The sequence below is a fragment of the Schistocerca piceifrons genome, chromosome 3, assembly GCF_021461385.2.
Source record: "Schistocerca piceifrons isolate TAMUIC-IGC-003096 chromosome 3, iqSchPice1.1, whole genome shotgun sequence".
Lineage (NCBI taxonomy): Eukaryota > Metazoa > Arthropoda > Insecta > Orthoptera > Acrididae > Schistocerca > Schistocerca piceifrons.
Window position 1 is genome coordinate 561538012 of NC_060140.1, and position 18886 is coordinate 561556897.

Sequence of the window (18886 nt, forward strand, 5' to 3'; positions counted from 1 at the left end):
CATGGTTCATGGGGGGGGGGGGGAGCAAACATATATAACACCTGACACCTGTAAATAATGTTACATTAAATACAATGATGCTACTCCCAACCACAGAGAATGAAGCCAATAAAAATATTCATAAAATAAAAAATAAAGTCAGTAGGCTTAAAAGCAGTACCAATGTTTGTACTTGAAACAATGCATAGGGATTATACAGGGTCCCTTATCAAATATAATAAATGAATCCCTCACATCAGGGACATTTCCAGAGCAGTTAAAACAGGCAAGAGTTGTACCTTTGCTCAAGAAAGGTAATGCAGAAGGCACAGAAAATTACCGGCCCATTTCCCTGCTGTCACCATTCTCAAAAATAATAGAAAATATTATGAAAGACAGATTAATAAATTACCTGGATAAATACTATATTTTAAGCGAATCGTAGTTTAGTTTCTGAAGTGGCAAAAATATGGAGTCAGCCATAGAAGAATTCAGAAAAGTTGCACTTGATGCTCTTGATAAAGATGAGTGTGTCACAGGCATATTTTTGGATCTTTCTAAGGCGTTTGATACAGTCGACCACAAGATTCTATTAAATAAATTAGAAGCATTAGGAATAAGAGGGGCAGCTAATGACTGGTTTCAATCATAACTAACAAATACGGTACAAAGAGTAGAGATAACACACACTTCAGATACATCTAAACATTTAGTAAAACACTTATCAGAACCAAAATACATTAATATAGCATTTCGGCAAGAAAGCATATTAGGACCAGTACTGTTCCAGATAAACATCAATGACTTTCCCAGTAGTGATACTCATGGTGAAAAAGTTCTGTTTGCTGATGACAGCAATATTATAGTCACTGAGAAAACAAGAGAACTCCTTGCCGAGAAAGCAAATGAAACTCTCAAGGAAGTTTATGATTGGTCAATAAGCAATAAAGTGAGATTGAACATAAACAAAACTAATGTCATGAATTTATGTTTGAAGAGGAAAAATTACAATGTTAAATTAAATGTAGATGGCACCTTTACACGCTGTATAGGAAATGCAAAATTTCTATGAATGAATACTGATTCTCAGTTGAAGTGGTGTGAACACTCAAAGGTACTTTTAAATGTCATCAGCATGTTATGCCCTTAGAATCCTATCATCAGTGTGTGACATGCAGTGTCTTTTTTGGGAACAAATGGGCAAAATATGAACACAATTTTCAAACTCCAGAAATGAGCCATAAGAATGATAACCAAAAATACTAGCCAAACTCATTGTAAAGATCTGTTCCAAAAACTCCATGTGAATACATTTACCAATCAGTTGCACACATCAAAAATAACATTGGTAACTACTGCACAAACAGCTCTGTCCATGACCATGCAAAAGAGATAGACTCAACTTACATTTACCAAGAAAAAATAAATATAAAACTCAAAACAGCATTTTCTACCAAGGAATGAAATTGTACAATAAATTACCAATAGAGATTAAAGAAATTGCAAAAATACACTTATTTAAAAAGGCAACTAAAAAGTACCTGTTATGCAACAGATTTTATACATTGAAGGATTACTTAGCTAAAACAAAGTAGGGGTTTGATAAAAAAATGTTATACAAATAAATAATAATAATAATAATAATGATTGTAAAATATCCAACATTACACACAATATCTTCACTTTATGTTTTTTTTCCTTCTTTTTTCCTTTCTAGAGCTTTCTGAGCTCAACATCTCACTCATTATGGAAGGATGCTGACTCAGTTTTTCAGGAAAGCAAATGGGAAGCGACAGTACAGAAAATGACCCAGAGATCGCCAGTGTGTGTGTGTTTGTGTGTGTGTGTGTGTGTGTGTGTGTGTGTGTGTGTGTGTGTGTGTGTGGTGAGTGAGGTGTTATGAAACACTGTGTGTATAGTTTTTGCAGTGACTGATAGTGTGATATGAGTGATTAATGTGGCGTTACGTTATTTAATAAGTTATTTGTAAAAAAAAGTATTGTATACCAGGAGTAAATCTAATGAACGTCTCTAACTAGAAGTATGTAAATAAATGTGTATACGAATTAGCTTATTTTAAATTGATCTAAATTTGTAAATACTTCGACATGTCCTATATCCTTGCAAAAAGAGATCTATGGATCATTAATTTTAGGTCCTCTGCTGTTCCTTATTCATGTGAATGACCTCTCACTTAACGTTCAGCAAACGGAACCAGTACTTTTTTGCAGATGACAAGAGTGTTATAATAAATCCCATTCCAGAAAAGCAGCTGAAGATGTTGTTAAGGATGTCTTACAAAGAATTATTAAGTGGTTCTCTGAAAATGGACTCTCTCTTAATTTTGAAAAAATGAACTATATCCAGTTCTGTACACCGAATAGAGTCATACCGACAGTTGATGTAGCATATGAATAGGGCTCAGTTAACAGGGTAGATTTCTCCAAATTTTTAGGTGTTCACATTGATGACACCTTGAACTGGAAGAAGCATATTACTGAGCTTCTCAAACAACAAAGTTCAGCTTCTTTCGCTCTTCGTATAATCGCTAGTCTTGATAATAAACAGATCAGCCTCCTAACGTACTTCGCATATTTCCATTCAATAATGTCTTATGGAATAGTTTTCTGGGATAACTCACCACTTAGACACAAAGTATTGATTGCACAAAAGAGAGCAGTGAGAATAATTAGTGGTGTTCACCCAAGGACGTCATGTAGGCACCTTTTCAAAGAGTTATGTATTTTAACTGCACCATCAGAGTACATATATTCGCTAATTAAATTCGTTACAAATAATCCAGCTCAATTTCTCAAAAACAGTGATGTTCATATGTACAACACTAGAGGGAAAAATGACCTTTCCTATCCGTTATTGAAGCTGTCAGTTGCTCAAAAAGGAGTACATTATTCCGCAACAAAATTTTTGAACATTTGCCCAACAACATAAAGTGTGTGGAAGGTAGCAAATCAAGTTTTAAATCTAGCTTAAAATCATTCCTTTTGGACATCTCCTTCTATTCTATGGACGAGTTTCTGTTTCAGAACTGGTAAAAAAAAGTATCTCTAAATGTAGTTGCATTTGTAGAACTAAAAATTTCAGTAATATTAATATTAGCACTATTCATGTGTGTATATATATCTTGTAATCTGACTTGTTCCACATCATACCAAGAAAATTATCGGGAAAATGATCTACGAAACATGGCATAACTGCAACTAAACCAAAACTAATAAAGCTACTACTATTACTTAGACGGATATACTGAATCCGGTCTTCCGAAGTTGTTTCATCGTGGAATATCGTAACACTGTCCCTCCCTTCAATCGTCGTACGAACGTCGAAATGGCAGATATTGAGATAGCCCATAGCGGAACTGAAAAGCAGCTACAATCGCTTAATAGTGGAAAGTCGTCAGGACCAGATAAGATACATATAAGATTCTATTAGGATTATGTGAAAGAACTTGCTCCCCTTCTAGCAGTAATTTATCGTAGATCGCTTGAGCAAAGAAAGGTACTTAACGACTGGAAAAAAGCGCAGGTCGTTCCCGTTTTTAAGAAATGCTGTAAGACAGAGCCACTCAATTATAGACCTATATCGTTGACGTAGTCTGTCGTAGAATTATGAAACATGTTTTTTGCTCAAGAATTATGACGTTTTCGAAAAATCAACATCTCCTCTATAAAAATCAGCATGGATTCCTCAAACAGAGATCCTGCGATACACAGCTGGCCCTGTTCCTAAATAAGATCCACAGCAGAGCGGACAACGGTGCTCAGGTTGATACCGAGTTCCTTGATTTCCGTAAGGCACTTGACATCGTCCCGCATTGCCGTTTAATGAAAAAATAGGAGCTTACTGAGTATCTGAGCAGATTCGCGATTGGATTCAAGACTTCCTTGCAGATAGATCTCGACACGTCGCTCTTAACGGAATAAAATCGACAGATGTAAAGGTAATATCCGGAGTACCACAGGGAAGTGTGATAGGACCGTTGCTGTGTACAATATACATAAATGGCCCAGTAGAAAGCGTCGGATGCTCTTTAAGGCTATTCGTACATGATACAGTTGTCTGTACCAAAGTATCAACGGCAGAAGATAGTAAGAATTTGCAGAACGACCTGCAGAGAATTGATGAATGGTGCAGGCTCTGGCAGTTGACCCTGAACGTAAATGAATGTAACGTATTGCGCATACATAGGGAAAAACCCACTACTGTACAGCTACACTATTGATGTAATTCTTCAGGCTTTCCCAGCGATCTAATGACATCTTGGGTTGTCGGGTGTTCTGCCGGATATCAGCCGATATTTCGGTAGCGTAACTCGTTACCTTCATCAGGTGCGACCTGAGACTGTCGCACCTGATGAAGGTAATGAGTTATGCTACCGAAATATCGTGCAAGTACGACGCTGATATGCGGCAGAACACCCGACAACCCAAGATACACTATCGATGACAAAAAGCTGGAGATAGCGTCTGCTGTAAAATATCTAGGCGTAGCTGTCCAGAGCGATCTTAAGTGGAATGACCATATAAAACAGATAGTGGGAAAAGCAGACACCACACTCAGACTCATCGAAAAAATCGTAAGGAAATGCAACTCATTCACGAAAGAAGTGGCTTATAAGGCGCTTGTTCGCCCGATTCTCGAGTGTTGTTCACCTATCTGGAAATCCTATAAGGCAGGACTGATAGAGGATATAGAAAAGATCCAACGAAGAGCGGCCGATTTCGTCACGGGATCGTTTAGTTGGCGAGGGAGCGTTACAGAGATGCTAAACAAACCACACTGGCAGACGTTAGGGGACAGCACTTTTCAGAGGAGTCAGACAACATATTACTTCCCTCCACAGACACCTAACTTATTGACCATGAGGAGAAAATTCGAGCCGGCCGAAGTGGCCGTGCGGTTAAAGGCGCTGCAGTCTGGAACCGCAAGACCGCTACGGTCGCAGGTTCGAATCCTGCCTCGGGCATGGATGTTTGTGATGTCCTTAGGTTAGTTAGGTTTAACTAGTTGTAAGTTCTAAGGGACTAATGACCTCAGCAGTTGAGTCCCATAGTGCTCAGAGCCATTTGAACCTTTTTTTTTTTTTTTTTTTTTTGAGAAATTTCGATGAATTAGAGGCTATACAGAGGCTACCGACAATCATTGTTCCCACGCACTATTCGCGAGTGGAACAAGGTTTGAGGGATCAGATAGTGATACCGAAGGTACCTTCCGCCACACACTAATAGGTAGCTTGCCGACTAGATGTAGATATGGTGGGAAGAGTGAATGGAGGCACGAGTGCTGTGGGACCTTTTGTGAGAAGTAGACATGTTTTGTGTTGCTGTAACAAACGGTTAGAACGTCGTAGCACATATCTTTTGCGAACAGTCATCTCCGACACATTTGGTGTTTCTGCAGGGATAAGTAACCAGTGCCCGCTATATTGCACAGGCTGTAATCACCGTACTACTGTCTTTTCTTTGACAGGAAGATGATGTGAATTTTTAGCAGCACAATGCACGTACTCTCATGGCTGCTGCGATACAAAGTGTTCTTCGAGGTCTACAACAAATGGCCTGCAGAGCAAGATCTCCAGATCAGGAAAACGCATGGGGCACGATGAAGGGCGAACTCACTCGTTCTCCAGAGCGTGCAAGGACTACTGCCATATTCCAAACAAGACACAAGATCCAGAATGAGATTTTCACTCTGCAGCGAAGTGTGCGCTGATATGAAACTTTCTGGCAGATTAAAACTGTGTGCCCGACCGAGACTCGAACTCGGGACCTTTGCCTTTCGCGGGTAAGTGCTCTACCAACTGAGCTGCCGAAGCACGACTCACGGCCGGTCCTCACAGCTTTACTTCTGCCAGTATCTCGTCTCCTACCTTCCAAACTTTACAGAAGCTCTCCTGCGAACCTTGCAAAACTAGCACTCCTGAAAGAAAGGATACTGCGGAGACATGGCTTAGCCACAGCCTGGGGGATGTTTCCAGAATGAGATTTTCACTCTGCAGCGGAGTGCGCGCTGATATGAAACTTCCTGGCAGATTAAAACTGTGTGCCCGACCGAGACTCGAACTCGGGACCTTTGCCTTTCGCGGGCAAGTGCTCTACCAACTGAGCTACCGAAGCACGACTCACGCCCGGTCCTCACAGCTTTACTTCTGCCAGTATCTCGTCTCCTACCTTCCAAACTTTACAGAAGCTCTCCTGCGAACCGTGCAGAACTAGCACTCCTGAAAGAAAGGATACTCCGGAGACATGGCTTAGCCACAGCCTGGGGGATGTTTCCAGAATGAGATTTTCACTCTGCAGCGGAGTGTGCGCCGATATGAAACTTCCTGGCAGATTAAAACTGTGTGCCCGACCGAGACTCGAATTCGGGACCTTTGCATTTCGCGGGCAAGCGCTCTACCAACTGAGCTACCGAAGCACGACTCACGCCCGGTCCTCACAGCTTCACTTCTGGCAGTATCTCGTCTCCTACCTTCCAAACTTTACAGAAGCTCTCCTGCGAACACTAAATGAGTCAACTGCCACTTTTCCCACCATTCGGATATGTTTTCTAAATAGTTTTGCAGTTTGTTATGATCTTCTGCTCCGATTGTCTCCGAAATCGTTTATATAGATAAGGAACAGCAAAGGGCCAATAATGCTATCTTGGGGAGCACCAGAAATCACTTCCGTTTTACTCGTCAATTACTACGAACTGTGACCTCTCTGACAGGAAATCACAAATCCAGTCACATAACTGAGACGATATTCCATAAGCACGCTATTTCACTACCAGCCGCTTGTATGGTACAGTGTCAAAAGCCTTCCGGAAATTCAGAAATACGGAATCGATCTGAAATCCCTTGTCAATAGCACTCAACACTTCATGTGAATAAAGAGCTAGTTGTGTTTCACAGGAACGATGTTCTCCATTTAAAGAACGCTGTCATAAATCACTCTAAATGGGGATTCTTCCCGACTCATCCTGTATCCTCCTACAGACGCTCAACGGTGTCACTTTTCCGTACGTTTGAGAATCATCAACGAACAGTCACAGATTTGTACTCGCTTTGTCTGTCATATCGTCTGTGTCTACAGAGAATAACAGCCATTCCTTCACACTTTCGTGGGGCACCTTTTTGGTATTAAAATTTCTTCCCGTACCGATGATCCTCAAAAACTTGAGCGTTATTTTCAACATTACGCGAATTCTGTATCGTAACGATCGCGAGAGACTCTGTAATCGGCTTACTGCGCTCTGCAGAATCTTGGCCGCCACCGTAGGGCGCAGCCGCTAAATCGGCCTAATAGGGAGCCACTAATGCCGAAATTGCAGCGTATCGCAGCGCGCACCCTCCAGGATGTGCCACTTGGCGCCACTCAGGCAGGCAGGCTGACCTGCGTGACTGGTGGCAGGAGGCGCTAGTCAGCAGCCGCTGGCATGCCAGCCGCGAGAACACAGAAGCCTGCAGCTCACCTGTCTTGGCCGCGGTACGACGCTTCCATGTACGACAGCAGCCTGGCGCCTTCTGTCGTGTTGATCAGGTGCGACGTAACGTACTGGTAGCTGCCACTGAAACTGAAAGGAAAAAACAGAAAAAGTAAAGTAGTCATCAGCCCAAAAATTAGTTTGAAAATCATAGTGCTTCACCACACACAGTTCTATCGGAGGTGGTAAATTGTTGCTTTTTCCGACCTTTGTAGTACATACTGCTGTGTACATAGATCCGCGTAGTCAGCGCGTACACAACTTTCCCACTAGAGCGCGCCCCGCTAAGCACAACAGCGCAGGCGCAGCGCTCGTCCATCTCCATACTACGAGATGGCGCTGTCTTAGAGACGGACCAAATTCTGCTTCCGCCGATCCGCGTATTAATATGCCACGCAGCATATGAGATTGCTGCTAACGTAGAACCTTTTCTCCTCACGGATCACACTCCGCAGTGATACCTGAATGCTCGAGGTATTTTAACGAGTGTACAGATCTCCGATCAGTCAGTCTGCATTAGTCTGTAGTCAAGTTTCAGTCTGCGCCTAATCAGATTATCATATTCCTGAACATAGCCATGAAGAGAAATGTATAGACACTTTGTCAAGTATCAGAGATATGTGAGAATAAGATTAACTTAACAAGACCAAAGAAACTTCAGATTGTCAGTTGTAAACAGCATCCAGAAACAAGTTACGTAATATCTATGATTTTTATTAATTTAATAAATGTGTGTGAAAATTAATCAAGTTCTGTTTAAAGTTGGTCACTGTCAATCTGCTACTCTAAGCATGCAAGTTGCATTTCTATCGTCTGACTTAACGGCAGAAGATAAACAAGCCACGATAAGACCACGAGACATATTGCTGACACTCGCCTACTTCGTTAGAGCGACAAGTCAACTAATCTGATGGTGTGTGTACTGAAGGTCTTACAGTACGCACACCACACATATCCAACCAGTTATAGGAAGACCCAAAGTTTCACATGGACTCCCAAATGCGGTTCAACTAAGATTTTTTTTTTACATTTATAACGGGCGGTCGTATGTTTCCGTTATAATGCCGTACAGTCCAGAATCGGTGTGCCAACGGCGCAAAATCGCTGTGAGCGTTGAGGCAAATCATCCCACCGACAGACCAGGTTGAAGAAATCCGTTCGCGAAAAAAAAAAAAACAATGACCTGGTGGGTGAAGAAGTCCGTAACTATCTGTTGCACTTCTCGTCCGGGACGAAAGGAACCTTCGGCCCTTTAAGACCTTTTTTTTAAAGGACCGAAGGCGTGATAATCGCATGGGGACAGATTAGGACTTTAGGGCGGGTGCTCGAGTGTCATCCACTTGTCATGCTACCTTGTCAGAATTACCGGGATCTTGTGTCGAATCACGACCAGCACGGAAACTGGCGCACCACTCCACAGAGGTAATATTCGACAGACATGCTGCCCCGCGCATATTCTTCGTTCTCTGATGGATGTCTACCAGCGTTTGTTCTTCGGCAGCCAAGAGCGAATATCAGCACAACGGTACTGTTTGCGTGTATTTGTTAATAACTTCGTCAGAGTTTACGTTTCCTCATTCACCGCCACCACTTCAGAACGACACGAATACCAGACTAATTCCTGGGGCCCAACGGAGTCGCGATACGTTGCATGTGCACTCCCTCAACGCCCTCAGAGGGAAATGTTTTCATCGCTCCTTGTACAAAAACTGCCTTAGGTGAAATAGGTCGTAATAAAATTCGTAGGGCTGACCAAGAATTAAATCCGAGACCTCCGGATTACTATTGTAGGAACATACACTATTAGCCGTTGTTTTTGAAAACTTTATTTTGACTTCTAGTTTCAAATCCCCAGCATCGTCTTCGTCAGGTCTCTGTAAGGTTACAAAAAATTGTTGGTACAATAAAGTATAAAATAAGTTCAACAGAATAATAAAGCTTACATCAAATAGATACAACCAAATAATTATGAAGTAAAAATAATATGAACAACGCTGTTCATAGATAGAAGTCGTGAGCACATCAGGTCTATTAAGATAACTGTGGAACACAAAGTGTCATTTTAACGGGATGTAGCTAATCTGCAATTCAATGTGCAATACATGAAGCACATTTAGTAATAAATCAAAAATAAGAAATTCATAATGAAGATGCAGTAGGAAAGGTGTAAATAGATACAGTTATGGTGTATGAAAAATATATACAAAGTAGTAGTAGAAAATGGCAATAATTAAACGAAATGAAAAATAGTTTAGGGTAATATTATGTATAATGGGTATGCAACATCAAAATAAATTATTTATTAGGTTTAAAACAAACCAGTAAAAAGATAATGTCATGTACAAAAATATGCCAAGCTATAGCGTGAAAGCCATATCTATTCGTACAATGCAAAGCAGGGTGAAAACATATAAACAGGCAATAAGAAAGAGCGGTCATTCAATTGCAAGAACATTCCGTCAGTAAAAAGTTACGGAGTACTTGTCATATTATTCAAGAAAAGACACAGGTTATCTTCATGAACTTTGGTTTTCTTCACCTGGAGGAATCTTGTATATGCGAACTGCACTCCTCTTTTAATGAAGACTGCATATAATGTAGCACTGTGTTTAACAAGGATACAACTTTTTAGATATTGGGTCTGTTACAACACAGCTTTACTGTTTTAAGGAACATGAGTTTTGCAGCTTTCGACGTTCACATTATGGTGTATAAATTTCAAGTTTAGCTATTCGATGAGCAACCTTTTCAGAGATTACACAGTTAATTGGTTTACAGCTTGAGCGCTGGGACATCGTACATTTTCTCTAGCTGTATGAAATGCATAGTTGTTGTCACCCGAAGATGCACCTATAATGGTATGGTATGTTACCTAATAAAGGTATTTGTTTACAACTAATTCGGCCTTGAAGAATTTCGAATCATTTAATAAAAATCTTTTATAGGATTTTTAAGATTATTTTGGAGAAATTTTAGAAATTTATTTACAGTAACAATGAATAATCTAAGCAGCTGTTGCCGTAACTACAAAATAGCCTCTACAATGGTAACTATTATAACAGACCGAATTACTCTGTGACGAGCACCAATGATTCCTTGGATTACCAATATCAGCATTCTCACCAGTCTACTCTCACAGACTCAGAAAATCCATCAGATTATGACGGACTCGCCCACTATATAAGTAAGACTTTACCTGATGCTAATGTGCCGCTATCAAAAAACAGTAAACTTTTTTAAGTTACGTTGAACTAAAATAAGGGCTTGGAAACGTCTCAGAAGTGAATCGGAAGGTGTTCACTGTATCTAAGAAGAACTGACCAAATGTGTAGAATTGTTTGTGCCTTTTGTTGTCCATCTGATACGTTGCGTAGAATGAAATTTTCCCTCTGCAGTGGAGTGTGTGTATTGTTATGAAACTTCTTGACAGAGTAAAGCTGTGTGCCGCACTCGGGACCCCATTGTGTTTGAAAAAAGGATTAGACATTTTCGGTACCGCGTAGTATTTAATTCACAAGCTCGGTTTGTAAGTGAAATAGTTTCCGTCTCCAGACGTACCTAAAGCAACATAGCTAAAGCGAAACACTGAATCAGATGAAGTTTTTCAAAACGTAACCATACGATTTTTGATTTGATTATTTTATGGATCACTTTATGGACTGTACTCCAATTACTGTGCTGGACTGAAAAAATTCAAAACGGCGCCTGTAACTGAAGTGCGTTCCAAGAAGAGAGCTGTCACTGAATTTCCTTTGGAGAACCTGACCTATCTCCCACGTGTCGGCCGGCCGCATATGGCTGGAACTCCTACAATGCTGGACATCAGAGTGTTAGTTGCCACAAAATTACAAATGAATGTCTTCTTCTCCATGACAATGGAAGGCCTCACAAGTCTGCACATTGAGAAAGAGATCACAAAACTTTATTGGGCTGTTCTTTCTCATTCACCCTACAGCCTGGATCTAACGCCTTCTGAATTCCATTTTCTGGGCCAATGAAGGACGTACTCCGTGGAAGCAGTACGTGGGTAATGAGGAAGTTACTGATGCAGCAGGACATTGGCTCCGACAGTGACCAGTAGAGTGGCACCATGCGCGCATACAGACATTTCCAGTAAGAGGGGGGGGGGGGGCTAAGGCTGTCCCATTAAACGAAGACAACGCTGAAAAATATGGTTTTGTAGTCCAAAAAGTGGGAAATAATATAGTGTATTGGAATCCTGAATAAAACGAACATGCTTCCGGAAAGTAATTGTTTCATTTCTTACTGAACGTTCCTCATATTACGTTTTAAAAATGTGATGTTCTACTGATTGTAGTTACTGGGAGTAATATGTGTAATTGTATGATTATTAGCACCTGTTCACGATTAGAGCCAAAGAAACTGGTACACCTGCCTAATATCATGTAGGGACCCCGCGAGCAGGCAGTAGTGCCGCAACATGACGTGGCACTGACTCGACTAGCTGATCAGAAAGAATGCTTACGTACGTATCCCCTGTCAGAGTCCTATTCAGTCGTATCAGGGGTCCCATATCACTCCAACTGCACACGCCCCACACCGTTACAGAATCTCCAACAGCTGGAACAGTCCCCTGCTGACATGCTCCATGGATTCATGAGGTTGTCTCCGTAGCCGTACACGTCCATCTGCTCGATATAATTTGAAACGACTCGTCCGACCATTCAACATGTTTCCAGTCATCAGCAGTTCAATTTCGGTGTTGACGGGTCTAGGCGAGGCGTAAAGCATTGTGTCGTGCAGTCATCAAGAGTACACAAGTGGGCCGTCGGCTCCGAAAGTCCATATGGATGATGTTTCGTTGAATGGTTCGCACGCTGACACTTGTTGATGGTACAGCACTGAAATCTGCAGCAGTTTGCGGAAGGTTGCGCTTTTGTTACGTTGAACGATATTGTTCAGTCGTCGTTGATCCCGTTCTTGCAGGATCTTTTTCTGGCCGCAGCGATGTCGGAGATTAGATGTTTTACCGTGTTCCTGATATTCACGATACACTCGTGAAATGGTCGTACGGGAAAATTCCCACTTCATCGCTACCTCGGAGATGCTGTGTTCATCGCTCGTGCGCCGACCATAACACCATGTAGAAACTCACATTTTGATAACCTGCCGTTGTAGCAGCAGTAACCGATCTAACAACTGCGCCAGACACTTGTCTTATATAGGCGTTGCCGACCGCAGTGCCGTATTCTGCCTGTTTAAATATATCTGTATTTGAATACGCGTGTATATACCAGTTTCTTAGGCTCTTCAGGGTAGGTTGCGATATCCAAGGTATGCAACCGTGAAAATACAAACAGTGATTACAGAAGGATTACGGACCATTACCATTTTTTGTGAACGGATTATTTGATGCAACAAGTGCTGCAGCTCATCATCATCGTAAGGCCAAGTTCCCAATGGCACTATATCAAGACAGCGGAATTCTTCATTTGACAGCACAGTTGCTAAATGTGTAAGAAATTTTCAATTCTTTTTACGGCAAGCTGAAGAAGTTCAAAATTGATAATAAGTCTATATTTCCACAAGTATAATGTGTTAGTTAGCGTTAATTGAAAGTTTAAAGCAGTTCAGGCAAGGACAATCGTAATTTTGATCATAGACTTTGCGCTAATGAAGAATAAAGTGTACTCGTCGAATTGCTACTCTTTGTGTCACTAGTGATTTGGAACTATACATGGAACTAGTAGTACCGAGCTATTGCTTATATTCACATACCTCGACTCTTATGTTGATATTAAGCAAGCCTTTCCCAGTTCACTTGATAACAAATTCATGGTCAATTCTACTTAAAACAGAGACCCTTAGATTTGTCGACGTGTGCTATCAGGTACGCTGCAAACTCATTCATGTCTTCGCATGCTTGTGACGGATCCAGTGTAACTAAAAAGTATTTGGTAACACTATAATAAATCGTAGCTAACATACGAAAAGACCCTAAAACACAGGCAGCGACATTCAGATTCACGCCACGCATCAGAAAAGCTTAGATGATCATCGACTAAAACAATAGTTGCAAGAAGCAGTGTGTTCGTTAACATAGTCGATCTAAAGTACCACAAGTCGTTTTCAAACAAAACCTTCTTCGCCTGAGAAGTAAGGAAGAGAAAGATAGCGCCCTTCCTTATTTCTCACTTCAGAGAAACCAACGTCTGCGTCTTTACAAATCTGAATTTGGGACGCATTTCCATAGCAATAAGTTCTCCATATATGTAAAGATTAATTACTGAAATCAGTCACCAGCCATTATTTTGATGATTGAGACTCTTGAACGGAAAGTATCTTAGTCACTAAGTGCAGCATTTTATCCTTTGTTGACAAATGTTAGTGTTACAAAACTCGTTAGTTGGAAATAACGAAAGCTTCTTGACACCACAGCCTATCCGTTTTTCTGGTTGACATAGCGTATGCAAAGTACCAGACACAAAAATGCATAAGAACTTTACTTAAAGATTAAACCTTTACATAATATTTGGATTAATCTATTCCCCTTTAGCCTGTTTGAATACCATATTATTTATTGCGGGGAGGCAGGCTGGTGCTTCCATCACGGAATCATCCGTGGGGTGAACATCTTGAGAAGTGTGATCCTCGAGCGGTCTAAGGCGCTGCAGTCATGGAATATGTGGCTGGTCCCGGCGGAGGTTCGAGTTCTCCCTCGGGCATGAGAGTGTGTGTTTGTCCTTAGGATAATTTAAGTTAAGTATTGTGTAAGATTAGAGACTGCCGGCCGAAGTGGCCGTGCGGTTAAAGGCGCTGCAGTCTGGAACCGCAAGACCGCTACGGTCGCAGGTTCGAATCCTGCCTCGGGCATGGATGTTTGTAGTGTCCTTAGGTTAGTTAGGTTTAACTAGTTCTAAGTTCTAGGGGACTAATGACCTCAGCAGTTGAGTCCCATAGTGCTCAGAGCCATTTGAGCCATTTTTTTAGAGACTGATGACCTTAGCAGTTAAGTCCCATAAGATTTCACACACATTTGAACGGTGTGATCCTCATTGTCTTGAGATTGCGTCCTGCAGGTGTCAGACGGGACGATTCACCGTTTCAGACGTCTCTTGGGCGACCGTTGCTTGGACATGTGATCTTCAGTGTCCGAAGACGTCTGGGGATCCTGATGGTCAGGCACAAAAGCTTCGGTAGACACAATCATGTAGTTAAGGGGTGTCCCCTGCACCAGAGACTGCACGCCACTGCACGGAAGGGAGGTATCCTTCTTGGTCACATCCCGAGCACCTATCGGCTGGCCATTTAAATTATAATTGCACGACATTCACCAATATATAAGTAGGACGGCACGTGTTTCGTTAGATCTATGCGGACCTGTCGAACCCTATTTAGAACCGGGTATGTGGTGAACTGAAACTACTTTTCGGCTGTATGACTAATCAGCTTTCCAAATGGGTGGAATGCAGATACCACTACCTCTGAAGGCACCTCTGAAGAGAGTTCAAAAACACGTATCGTCCGCAGTCCAAGTCCCGCATGTTCCACAGTTACGTCACCGACGTGTCCATCTGAGCGACGGAAACACTTCGAGTTACACGCAGAATTCTGTCACATACTACTTCATTAATAAATTTCACGTACACCACACTGCTCATTAAAGACAGGTGGATGCCAACAAGATCTTTGCAACCAATCTTCACTTCTTCTCGATAAAATATTCGATTTCAAGTGCTTCTGGTCTAGCATATTCAGTGTCGATTTTCTGTAGGCATAAACCATTCTCTTTCTAAGCAAATATAGCGTGCCAAGACAACAGAATCACGTAAACAACTCCGCGAACGAGTCGCGCGGCGAGGAGGTAAACAAGACGTCCATGCCGCTAGCTTGCCCAAGGGCGACTGCCCTAGACCAACGGTGTATTTGCCAGTAACGCGGGAAAACTTCTCTTACTATCCAATGACGATGGCCTACCAGTGTCAGTCCAAAATTTTTACCCAATAATCCTACTTCTCCAGCACAAACGAGGGAAAACTCCTCTTTATAAGAGAAGGCGTCACTGGACTCTGACAGTGCCCAGTCCACAGTGAACTTCACAATAACGTGAAGAAGATCATAGCAGAGGGGTCGAAACGTCGATTCTTTGAAGGAATATGACACTGGCCAGCAACCCAGAAGCTTTTTAACTTCAATAATTAAGTGGTTCAGTTTGTAATAGCATTAATCATGAAAGGAACATATTTTTTTCGGGTTCTGCACCGGCATATCTATATTACACAAGTCAATAGGACGGTCTCGCGAAGAGATTACACGAGACAAGGAAAAATAGGCTACGTCAGGGAGCGGTTTCAAATTGGAGACGAGAACTATACTATACTAAATGAAATAAACTACTATTGGGAAATTTGAAGCTTGACCTGCTCGTATAGCCTAATGCCTAGCGCGCTAGATTTGAAGATAGGGTACAGATCGAGATCCGGATCAACACCATGCGGCGTATTGAGGATCACGGGCTACAAAACCGGACACATGCCCGTGAGTTTTTGGCTGTTTCTTGCCTTCATTTGTTCAAATGCTAACCTGGTCCCCAAATTAAAGACAATACGCAAAAAGATAAAATGAGAAAACGCACAGAACAAAGTTTACACCATTCACAGACATATTGCGCACAAGACTTCCCTCCCTTAGGTTACCTTGAAGGCTCTGGGATCAGCTAGGGCATCCGGCTACGAAGCTGAGTAGAATAATAAAATTGCACAAACGTTGAAAAAGTGGACATGGTTCTAGGCTCTGGATAAAAATATGCAAGCGTCAATTGATTCTTGCAAGAGAATGCAGTATACCAATAAGTTCCAAAACACGATACTCAGTCATATCTTGTGTTTCATTGATCACAGCGATAAGATATCGAGTGTTTTGGATAGCCCTTGCCCTAGCGACTATTTGTATATCTAGCGGAATAACGGACATTCAGCTGCTATCCTACAGCACAGGACAGAAATTTAACCATTACGCACTTCCTTCAGCCCAGCAAAATCGAGCAATTCAGTAGGTTGTTTTGCATTAGGTGTGGTCAATAGTGAACCTTAGACGGCTTATAAAAGTACCATTTGTCACGGGCGGTTCCTGAGGAAACCCCCAAAAAGCATAATTTCTGCCTATGAGAAATACAAACTATGAGGATGGTCTTTTCTATAATTTCTGTTCATGGTAGATCATCATAATTTTTACCATATATTCTGTAGATGACAATATCGGGGAATTTTGAAACTTTGTTCAATACCATTATCCGTTAACGAGATCTAGAGGTTCAAAGTTACCTTACCTATGCTCAAAACCGCCAAAATTCGGTTTTAGCTGTTTTTGACCCTCCGTCTCCAATTACCTAAATAACTAATCACAGCAAAAGACTCAAATTCTAACCGTACACTCTTACATTCATCTAGAGCCGCCATTCTCCGGTTATGGATAAAGTATATCCGTCATCAAGATACACGAGAAAAACATGATTTTTGTACCAAAAGTAACAGTTGTGGGTATGGACACTTCTATAATTTACAGCAAATAGTCAAAATTTTGCCATATGTTCTTATGATGATGTTCTCAGGAATCCTTGAAACTTTTTAAATATCATTATCTGTTACCGATCTCCATATGCTAAAACTTACTGCACTTATGCGCGTAGTATTCGGCTTGAGGGGTAAATGTAGTTTCAAGGCATGACAAGGAATCTATGGTCTTCCCAAGGGTTCAGAGGTCAGCAAACTATGGTTTTAGTCAGCATTTTTTCACCAATAAAAATCTATGACGCGCTATCTCTGTATAATGTGAACTCCACGCCTATAACATATGCCCAAAGTGGTACTGCAGTGACAGAAATGTGTTAAAAATGGTCTAAGCGCGCCTGAAAAGAACTTACAAAGACTGCCAAAAATTATACAAAACTGAAAAGATTGCAAATTCAGTATAATACTTCTAATAACATTTTTGCTCTTTAAGATACAAATCAGAAGCCGGGTGTTTCTGATAAACTGCGATCGATGAGCAACGTATCCAGAAAAAGCATAAAGCAGAAGATTTTGTGTTAACTATTTTATGGACACATATTTGTTTCTTATATCTGTCAAAGTATATAAATGTAACGAAATGAATAAATAAACTGCCAAAATTTCGCTCACCTACTGATTTCGTCTTTTGTATAAGCAACGGAAAAATGGTCTTGTCGGAGCAAAAAAAGGCGAGTATGTTTCTCTGTAAACGACTCTGACGGGAAAATGAGGAACCTCAGTATTCATTCTGCTTTCCTCACTAAAAGTTTCCGAAAGTTCTTGGCCGAATTACTTCACATTTTAACTAAATACTCTAATGAACTTCCGGACTGACACAGGCTATATACTTTAATATAGCAAACAGCAAAGCTCTGCTTATGGCTTTTCAGCTTATTATTAGAATACAACTACAGAATCTCCAGTCACGAAAACTGACAACTGCCGGGAGAGCGGTATGCTGACAACATGCCTCTCCGTATCCGCATCTTGTGCCGCCTATGAGCTGAGGATGACACTGTGGCCGGTCAGCACCGTTGGGCGTTAAAGGCCTCTTCGGACAGTGTATTGTTAAAGAATCTGAATTTGCAATAACAGCAAACAAGTCTCAAGGTCAGAGAGATGGAGGAAGAGGAGATGGACAGAGGGATGAAGGAAAGAAAGGAGGAGCTGGACAGAGAAAGTGGGCAGGAGGAGATAAGAGAGAGGGGTAGGAGAAGATGGACATAGAAAGGGGAACGAGGACATGAATAGAAAGAGCGAGAGAATGTGATAGCAGGAGGAGACAGAGAAAGAAGAGAGAAGGAGGACAGAGAGAGGGTGAGGAGCTGATAGAGAGAGGCGCAAGGAGGAGTAGATGAACAAAGAGAGGGGAAGGAGGAGATGGACAAAGACAGGGGGAGAAGGAGATCAGGTTTTATATCAGTTCCCATATGTATTAGAAATGTGTACGTCCTCTTTTCTTTCTTTTCCACTTAACGAGAATGCGCCCCAGCAACGCGTGGCCTAGAACAGCTAGTGCATCTCATAAAAAACAATGTAACATTTTGTGTTAAGATTTTTCAGTGTACCTAAAACTGTCCTGCTACGAATCACGAATTTAATAGTGCTTGCTGACGAATTGTAACGTATGGAAAAATTTCGACTACATATTTCTAATCTGCCACTAAAATGCTGTAATATTAATGGAAAGATACACTACTGGCCATTAAAATTGCTACACTACGAAGATGAGGTACTACAGACGCGAAATTTAACCGACAGGAAGAAGATGCTGTGACATGCAAATGATTAGCTTTTCAGAGCATTCACAAAAGGTTGGCGCCAGTGGCGACACCTACAACGTGCTGACAAGAGGAAAGTTTCCAACCGATTTCTCATACACAAACAGCAGCTGACCGGTGTTGCCTGGT

General features: G+C 41.5%; 1 protein-coding gene across 1 annotated transcript in view; it reads right to left on the reverse strand.

Annotated features, from left to right (window-relative positions):
• Nucleotides 1-18886, reverse strand: part of LOC124789420 — a 122273-nt gene that overhangs the window by 14296 nt on the left and 89091 nt on the right. The window contains exon 5 of the mRNA XM_047256765.1: nt 7453-7554. Within this exon, the coding sequence (XP_047112721.1) occupies nt 7453-7554 (102 nt within the window). The remainder of the gene's footprint in view (nt 1-7452; nt 7555-18886) is intronic.